Here is a 9,485-nt window from a genome sequence, read left to right as displayed (position 1 = left end):
TGGAGGAATTTAATATTGAAGTCAGTTAAAATAATACCAAAATAATAACAAGAAAAAAGCAGATAAAGTAAAAACAGCCTTATCAATAATTATATTAAACTTGAGTTGCCTTGAAGGAAAAGCAGATAATTAAAAACAAATAAAGAGCACAGACTAACGTATATTAATGACTGTGATGTTACTGCTTCTTCTGTTAGGTGTCTGTAATAGTAACAGAATTATATACTTCATCATTTAAGGGTACAAATGCAATATACATTAGACAAACATTTCCTGCCTTTGTGTCAGTTTTCATACACATGCTCGATAGCAGCTGTGTGTTTTGATGCCACAGTCACCTTGGCCCAGGTTACAGAGCCCTGCATCTCCATAAGGCCATTGCTACACTGTTGTGAGTTAATCACAGTGGGCAGCTCAGCACCACACAGCTGCTCACTCACTGCTGCTCCAGTGAGACACGGAGGAGACTGAGAAGGGTAAAAGCTAGAAAAATCATGGGTTGAGATGACGAGAGTTCAACAGGTAAAGCAAAAGCTGTGAGCACAAGCAAAGCAAATTCATTCACTGCTTCCTATCAGCAGGCAGATATTCCTGCTATTCCTTCCTATATATTCCTGATACATAGGAATATGTATATCCTATATAGATATTCCTGATATTCCTTCCTATCAGCCATTTCCAGGAAAGCAGGACTTAGCGCACATAATGGTTACCTGGGAGGGCAAAGGTCATAACACTGGATATCCTTCTCCCCATCTTTCCACCAGCTTTTATTGCGAAATGTGATGGCATAGGGTATGGAATATCCCTGTGGTCGGTTGGGGTCATGTGTGCTGGCGGTGTTCCTACCAACTTCTTGTGCACCCTAGAATACTAGCTGGCAGGGCAGCATGAGAAACAGAGAAGGCCTTCACACCGTGCAAACACTGTTCAGTAACTAAAACATCGCTTTGTTATGAACTCTCTTTTGATCAAAAATCCAAAGCATACCACCATAAAAGCCTCTAAGAAGAAAGTGAAGTCCATCCCAGCCAAATCCAGTACAACCAGTAAACCAATACTGTAAGGTCAGAAATTGAATTCATTTGAGAGGGACCAGACCAGCATCAGCCCACAAGCAAGCTCTAAACTGACCTCCAGATGACCTTAGCTATGTGTTTTGTTAATATCATTCTTATATGTTTTTTATTTAATGGTTGGACTTGATGATCTTAGAGAGCTTTTCCAACCTAAATGATTCTATGACTCTATTGCAAAGCCAAATATTTGCAACTCAGTACTGTCCTATTGATGCCAAGTGAAATTGGAGGAAAGCAACCCATTATCTACAACTGATAGATTAGCCCTTAATCTTTTTTTTTTTTTTTTTCTAAGCTTGTTTACTAGCTTCATATTATCAGGGTACCCATCTAAAACAGGAAAAATCATTCAAGTTGTGCTACCTTCACTTAAAATAAATAAATAAATCGAAAGGTTAGGCAACAAAGATAAGATTTGCATTTCTGTAGCAACGTTAATAAACTATGCCAGCTCTTTTAGTCCCTGGTATATTCACAAATTAGAATGTTATTCTTAAAAAATATATAATGTTTGTTTGCTCTTTACTAGTCAGCGTGCACACGCAAGGGAGGCTTACTGGCATTTTACTTGCACTTTTGCACCAACATAACTGAACGAGGTGTCAGATGGGTCCTGAATTAGGTCCTGACTCAAGATTTATGTTCAGGCCTCCACTCTACATCTTTCTGAAATGCCCTGCAAAGGTCTCTGAATGCTCCAAGTGACAATTTGGGATTTCTTCCTGGAGATTTCTGTCTTCACAAATAATTGTTTCTAAACCTGGATAATTCATAGTGAATTACTGATGAATGTGCCTCTACTCAATAAGTAATTTGGGGAGGGGGGGGGGGGGGGGGGGGGAGGGGAAGCTAAAAGGTACTGTGATCTGCATAGTAATAATCATACCCATTTCCCATCATTTAGGTCTGTAAGAACTCCTGACATTTGAAGCTGTCCTACCATGTTGCCGTGGCAACAAGAAAAAAGAAAACGTCAGATCTGAAGACTGCAGTTTACAGTTACTGTTCTTCACTACTAGGCCTCAGTTGCTCCAGATTCTGTTTAATTTGCAACCTCACAATCTGTCCAACTATACATTGGTGTTTGACAGCCTCTACCCTAACTTCCATTTATTAATGGACTCCTCTTGCAAGACGCAAGGTTTATGTGACTTTCCACTGAATGTTAAAAGACCATGACATCTAAACTTGACCTTCGGGGAGCAGAAAACAGATTGACTCCATTTTTTTCTAACTGTTGACTTGTTGCTATTCAACTGTTCAGAAAATATTTTGTCTGTGGGTTAGTATTTGTATATGTATGAGTGTATGTATATATATATATATTTATATGGAGAGAAGAGTTATAGGACTGGTTTAGCTTTTATAAAATATTCATCTGGACTGTGCAAGTGACAAAGCAGAATAATACAGCCACAGATGAATTGTAGCTATTCTGTATGGCTAAACCTACTGTATTTGCTGTTTATGGTGTAGCCAGAAGGAGAGAGCCTATTGCAAGCATATCAGTAAAAGAGCTTCATTGTTGACACCAAATTAAGCAGGCCCAAGGCTCTGCAGCAACACTTCTTGTACCTCAGGTTCAGCAAACAGGAAATGCAAGTCCTCCTGGCTCATTTCTGATCTGGACTTCTTTCCTTATGCCCCATTTGAAATTTAAGATCACCCAGGAGCACAGCTCTTAGACTCCCCTTGCAGCGGGAGCAGTGCCAGGAGGTGAGACAAGCTCAGATTTGTGAGACAGTGGGGAGTAGTCAGCTGCGACTGGCTCTGTGTGGGTCGCTATCGACAGCAGTGGGACATGCTGGGCCTGATTTTAAAGGGGGTAAAGTCAGCTTCCTTTACGTTCCTGCAGATAATTATTTGCTGGGGCAATTTACAAAATTTAAGTCTTTTGTCAGTTCTGCAGACACAGTTAAGTCAGTAGATGTCTGCATGAGAAGCTGATCAGAACAGCATAAGCAAGGTATTTCTCAGAAGCACTGGTCTCTCTTTCAGCCTCTGCGCAGCTGTCATCACACATACATGCGCAAGGAGGAAAACAGATACCCTATTATATAAATATATTCACTATATATATAGTTTTGAATATATATATATATACATACATACACATGTACACACAGTTTCCAGTTAAGAGTAACAAGAGCATTTCTTTGTGTGCATAAACTTACCACACTTATTTGCAGACATGGGAAAAAAGGGTGTTCGTTACATAGGAATATGAATCCTTTTATATTCTGTGAGCATGTAAGGCTGAAAAAAAAAGAAAAAAGAAAAAACCTAACTGTATGAAGATGATCATCTTGTCGATAAATTGTAAATGATCCATCAAAGCTCACACCAAATTTTTATAAATTTAACACAAAAAGTATACTAGTGACAGACTGTGGCTTTTATTAGAGCTTGCCAGTAACTAGGGTAAGGTAAGTGTCTTAGAATATTTTAATAAACTTGCTTATTTAAAGTTTAAACAAGAAAGCTTCCTTATGCAATAGAACTTTGCAGCTGCATTCTTTAGTTAGCATTTTTACAGTACTTATGAGTCATACTGTATGTTGTCTTTACTACAGTGAGATTATGAGCATATCTTCCACATCACATATATGTTTCAATAGTAAAGCTTTTTGGAAACATTAAAAACTCCAACCATACATTTAGTTTTCCATAATGCTACACTAGATATTAAATGTGTGTTGGTGGTTAAAAATTGCTGTACAATAGCTTTTCTCTGACTTCCTGTATTGTACCAAATATGACAACAGATTTTTGTTTTGTTTCTATTCAAAAGAAGTAATAACAATGGCAACAGAGGAAAAATTAGTTTGTGCCGTGAGTTTCCCTATTACTGTAAATTTATGGATAAGATACAAGCTGCCTTCAAACAAGAACCTGTTTTTCTCTTCCAGCTTAACTCCTGCAGTCCCGGCCAAGTGAAATCTCCCACTGACCTTGTTTCTCTTGCAGCACGCTCTCGGTGTTTCGCTTTCCACAGTGGTGCTTTGAGGTTAGTGGGTGTTTCTGTTGAGCAAGGAACTTCAGGAGTGGGCTGTTATGCAGCTGCAGGCATTTAAAAAGGAAGTGCCTGGTCTCAAACATTAACATGGACATGCTTCTAGTTCTCTTTCTCTGCCCATGCCTTGTAAAAATCATGTGCTGCTGCTTTATTGTCAGCAGTCATGTCTTATTAAAAAAAAAAAAAAAAAAAAAAAGGCAATGTTTTCAAAAGGAAAAAAATAAATAAATCAACAACTGCCTAACACTACTGGATCTTCAGGATATGTGTTTAGTGACTTCGTCCAAGCGCACCCAAAGACAAACTGCACCCTCCACTTTTATCTATGAAAACTCTATCTTGAATAAAAGAAATGATAATATCCTCCCCCCAAAGTACTCTTTTTCTACTTGCTTTCTTCCTCTTTCTATCAAGCAAAACCCACCTCTGGAAAAGACACCCATTGCCATTAGTGTCATTTTTATCAAGTACCACATAAAGCTACCCTTTTCTAATTTACACCAAGGTTCACATAGCATTTGGTGGATCATTCCAAGGACATCCAAAACCAGGAACAAAGAAAAAATTCTTCTACCTGGAACTGCACTAACAATGGATAGACTCTTTCTACTAATTTGTGCCCAAGGACAATAAATCTTTCTTCTCAGATAATACTGCAACCTTTTGACATGTAGAGAAGTCAGTACAATGGCTGAAATGCTGAGTCAAGATGCGTCAAAGGCTTTAATCAACATTATCACTTTATCACTCCAACCAAATTAAAGTCACCCAGCCTTCACTGTGTATCTCTTTAGGCCTCCGACTGAGCTAATCACTGGACTACCTAAGCACTCAAAGAGAAGATGAAGCTGCCATGTTAATGTTTCTCCACCGTACCTGAGAACCAACACTTTAATAAGTGACTGTGTCACGTTCTGTGGCATTATACAAATGAGGAACCGCATGAGAATCTGAATTTTCTTACCTGAAAATAAGCTCAAAAAATGCTATTCATTATCTGAAACAAAGGAAAAATAACCTTTTTTTTTTTTTAGTTTCTCACACTATCGTGAAAAAGCAGAGAGGTTGCAAAATTAGTTGGTGTTTTTGTTTTTTCTTTTTAGTTAATTATGTTTAACATGTGTTCAGCCACGCTTGCTGTTTTTATAATACAATGCTGATTCCTACCTAGCTATTTTGGTCACTACAATGTTTATTTCAGCCTATGTTTGCAGACATACAATGCTGTCTGGTGTCAGAAAGGCAGTGAACCTGATTTTTTTTGGTTTTGAAACATCATAAAATGTCTTGTGCAAAAACCATTTCAATTTAAAAGAGTATCTGCTGTTAAAACACAAAGTGGGTATAACAATCAGCAAGAGGAGTTCATTAGCAAGGTAAAGGTGTCATTTGTGGTGTACTTGCTAATTGAACTCTGTCTGTACACCTCATGCTTGTGCTCACGATATGCATATGTGCATTTATTAATGTACATTTTGTTCAGTAACTGCAAGTCTGAAGATTAAAACGAAGGGAAGCCAGCTAAAATTTCCTACTGCTTAGCAAGGAAAATTAGGTAAGAGCGGAACACTGGCTAATACACTTTCTGAGCCCCATTCTCATCTTACTTACACTGGTGTAAATTAAAGAGCAATGCCATTAATAGTCTTGTTTGAGCTTCAGTTAGTTGTATTTAAATTACATTTTTAATTTAAACCTCTCAGCATATTGTTTTTACTGGTCTGCTGTGAACAGTAAAGCACAGATGACTCACTTCCTTCACCAACCACTTTAACATGTCTCTAAGGAACCAAGCATAATTTGGTTTAACCTTTATTTGAAGTGGCTGTGGCCTGTAGTCAAGTAATTTGTCCTGGTCTCCCGTGTAGTCATTTAAGTTAGGTATCACTGTAATACAATCCTCATTTATTAAATTGTGGACTTACAATCAGTTCATAGGAACCTATGTTAAATGTTTTGTCACTAGAAAAGGAAAGATGTTATAGTAACAACTTTCACATCATTGATCTTTCCTTTGCAAACTTCTTGCTGAAACACTGAGAAAAATGCTGGGTTTTGTCTCAATAGTGCACTTAGCCGTTTGAGACACAGCAGAATTTTGTACACAAATAATTTTACACCTTATCTAAAAGCCAAGTTTCTTTCTGAATGGGTTTAATAATTACTCATATAATTAAAGTTAAAAAAGAAAAACAAAACAAAACAAAACATGATTAATCATGTTAAACAGAGTCATGTCAGCTTGAGAACAGCAAGTCTAGGACAAAACTCTGATCCTATCTTTCCTTTGTTGCATCTCTAGAGACTCAGTTGTCTGAGAGATATGCTGGCCAATGGTGACAAAATGAGAAATAACTAAAATAATAATAATTTTCTATTAACTCTGATCTATAATATTTAGAGTTAACAAGCAAAGTATTTCATTAGTAGTTATAACAGCTATTCTCTTTAAAGCAGATATAGCTGACTATTTAACTGTGTAAACCATATAACCCATTGACTACACTGTTTTCACATCAAGATATGCTAGTTGGTTTATATTTGTCCAAATGAAATGCATACACTCATCCACTCTCCGTGGAAAGTTATTAGTTGCACAATTGCTATGTGTGTGTATATATGTAGATATATAGAGATATACACATACATATATAAATATATATATATATACTATATGCAGATGGAGACTAATACAACATGGGGACTTGGAATAAGCAGTTTAATCCAATGATTCAAAGATGAGTTAAGAGACAGCTTGTGTTACGTACATGTATGCCAAACCAGTCTGATTACAAAAAAACAACAAACTCCACACACTGAAATCCAGGCTTATTCCAACTCTCATGTTGTATTTATGCTACCTGTAGCTGTCCCCTCTTAATAAAATTTATATCATTTGAAGATATCTATAATTATTTACCAACTCTCTCTCTTTTTTTTTTTTTTCTTTTTTCTTGTCTACATATCAGCTGGTCATCAAAAGTGGAAAGGGAAGGGTTTAGAGCCAGAATTCTGCAAATTTCTCTGCTTTTGACAGGACAGATATTTAGGAAAGTTTCATTAACCCTTTGACCATTACACTCCTTCTCTGCATCAATAAGTGGCTGTATTTGATCATTTGGGGGTAGAAATTAATGTAAAGATAGACTATGTGTATGTACATGCATACACACACCACCCAGGACTGTAGAACAAGAGCAAGTCTGGTGAACTGATTGTGAATTCAGTACAAACAAGCTGTGTTGTTACTGCCATTTCAGACAGACACCGCCTGTAAAAACATATTTGCCCCATAACAATCTCTCTATCTCTCTCTGTTATCACCAAGATGTTTTTTATGAGTTCCTTTCTTTTTTTCTTTTTTTTTTAAAGCTCAAACAAGGAGAAAATATTTTGTTTGATTAAAAATAATAATAATAATTCAGCTACTTTTCCAGTTAATTGTTCCTTTGGGCCCTAGTTGCTGAATTGCTTGCTGTTTCTGAGGTGTAAATAAACGTTTTGATTTCTGACGTGGTTGCAAAGAAACTTGTAATTTATTTGTGAAATGCTCAAATAAAGGATGTATGGGCTTTTACCTTTTGTCTGGGCGTAGACCTTGCTGATGCAGTATAGCAGGAAAGGAGGACTACAAAACGACCATGTGACTGTCAAAGCACTGGAGTAGCCTGAGCTAAATACAAGAAGCTCCTACATTGCTCTAAGCAAAAGAGATGAATTGTGGCCTTCATCATCATCATGCCATGTTTATAGAGTGAAAATCTGGAGGTCACAGATGTAATTGAAGTTTGACCATACAAGAAAGCAGTAGTAGATTATTCAGCATCTATTCAGCTAACAGTAACGCTTTGCGATCTGAAGCCACACTTTCATTACAAAGAGTCGCACTGAGTGAAATACAGGTCAGATGTCCCTAGTCTGAATTGTGTGCAGAAGCTTTAATGGATTTTTGTTGCACCTCCTTTCTGCTTCACCTGTTCACCTTCCCCACCTACTACCATCATTTCAGCTGACGTAGAAGAGATATCCAGAAAAGTGCACATAGAAACACTGAAACATGCTGAACAAATGTCAGTTGGCAAGAACCGCATTGGCAAGCTACAGAAAGGACGGCATTGCTGTCGTTCAGTAGTACTCACTGCTGTCATGGCTGATGACACGATGGCATTTAACAGTGAGTATTGCCATAGTCTGTAGTCATGTCTGATATGCTCCCTCCCCCTGCTTAAGTGCCGTGGCAGTATCATCATGCAGATATGAATGCAGATGTGGTCTACTTGTTGCCCTGACTCATAAAGTCTTAGTCCAACATTTAGTGCCCTTATGTCCTTCAAGCCTGCGCTGCTCTAGGACAGGTTGTCCCCAGAAGTTTGCACTGCTCTAATGTTCTGTACCAGGAACTTCAGGCTTTATTGATGAAGTTTATCCCTTTAACATGCATTCCTAATAGCAGGACTTGAGGTTTATAAGATGCTATTTTCTTTTTTGTCCAATCTCTATTTATGAGAGGTAAGGAAGCTGGGTGCTTTGTGTGCTTTTTCCTGTGCTGCCAGCTGCTCCCAGTCATTGCAAAAGTTTCCAGCAGGTGACATAATAAATAGTAGACCAGAACCAAGGCCAGAATAAAGAACTTAAAGCTAGGCAGAATTAAAATATTACAGGGAATTTGCATCACAGCACTATGACAGTATTGCCTTTTTGCCAGGAAATTATTTTTCCTGCACATAGCCTGAGATTGTTGGATTTCTGAAAATCATGTGAGTTGATTTTTTTTTTTTTTGAATGGTTTTCTAGAAAGTTACCTAAAGTGACAAAGAAGCATAAAGATAGAATATCCCTGATAAAGGGTTTTACTACACGTGAGAATAGAGGACACAGGGGAGGAAGGGCAGTGCTAGAAGGAAACATTTGAGTACAAGCCACAGCAGTTTGCTTTCCCTGAGATCCACCTCCACGGGCTTCTGCTTTGTATCTTTGCCTATGGCCTAACATTTATCAGGCTTTGAATCAAAAGGGGGCTTTTTATGTGGTCCGTAATAAGTAGAGGATGAAACAGTGTATATGACACTTGCAGTGTAATTGAGCAAAAGGTCATTACCTGAAAGCCACAGCTAAAGAGTGTCACCTTCTTTGGTGTCAGTTGAGATCATTGTCCTAAACTAATGCTGTGCCTTTTATCTTAAAAGGGTCATTTGAAACACTATAAAGTTAAATCATAAGTAAGGAAATGGTAACAGAGAGAGAAAATGCTGAAGATTTTTAGTCAGGTAGAAGTTTTCCATTGCCCTTTTGACCTTATGCCTCATCTAACAGCACACCTTCTGGATTGCAGTCTTACTGTTACTTGCTAACTTTGCACAGTTCAATCCAGTTACATTTTTTTGCCTGCA

General features: G+C 37.7%; 1 protein-coding gene across 2 annotated transcripts in view; it reads left to right on the top strand.

The window, feature by feature from the left end:
* CDH13 (cadherin 13) overlaps window positions 1-7,672 on the top strand; it is a 479,376-nt gene extending 471,704 nt beyond the window's left edge. For both annotated transcript variants that reach the window (XM_005020165.6, XM_072044043.1), the window contains one exon: window positions 1,984-7,672. In XM_005020165.6, the coding sequence (XP_005020222.4) occupies window positions 1,984-1,991 (8 nt within the window). In that variant the 3' untranslated portion in view covers window positions 1,992-7,672. The remainder of the gene's footprint in view (window positions 1-1,983) is intronic.
* The last annotated feature ends 1,813 nt before the right edge of the window (window positions 7,673-9,485 follow it).

Source organism: Anas platyrhynchos, chromosome 12 (genome assembly GCF_047663525.1).
Source record: "Anas platyrhynchos isolate ZD024472 breed Pekin duck chromosome 12, IASCAAS_PekinDuck_T2T, whole genome shotgun sequence".
NCBI lineage: Eukaryota > Metazoa > Chordata > Aves > Anseriformes > Anatidae > Anas > Anas platyrhynchos.
Note: the sequence above shows the minus strand (reverse complement) of the source record. Positions and strands in the feature narration are given on the sequence as shown.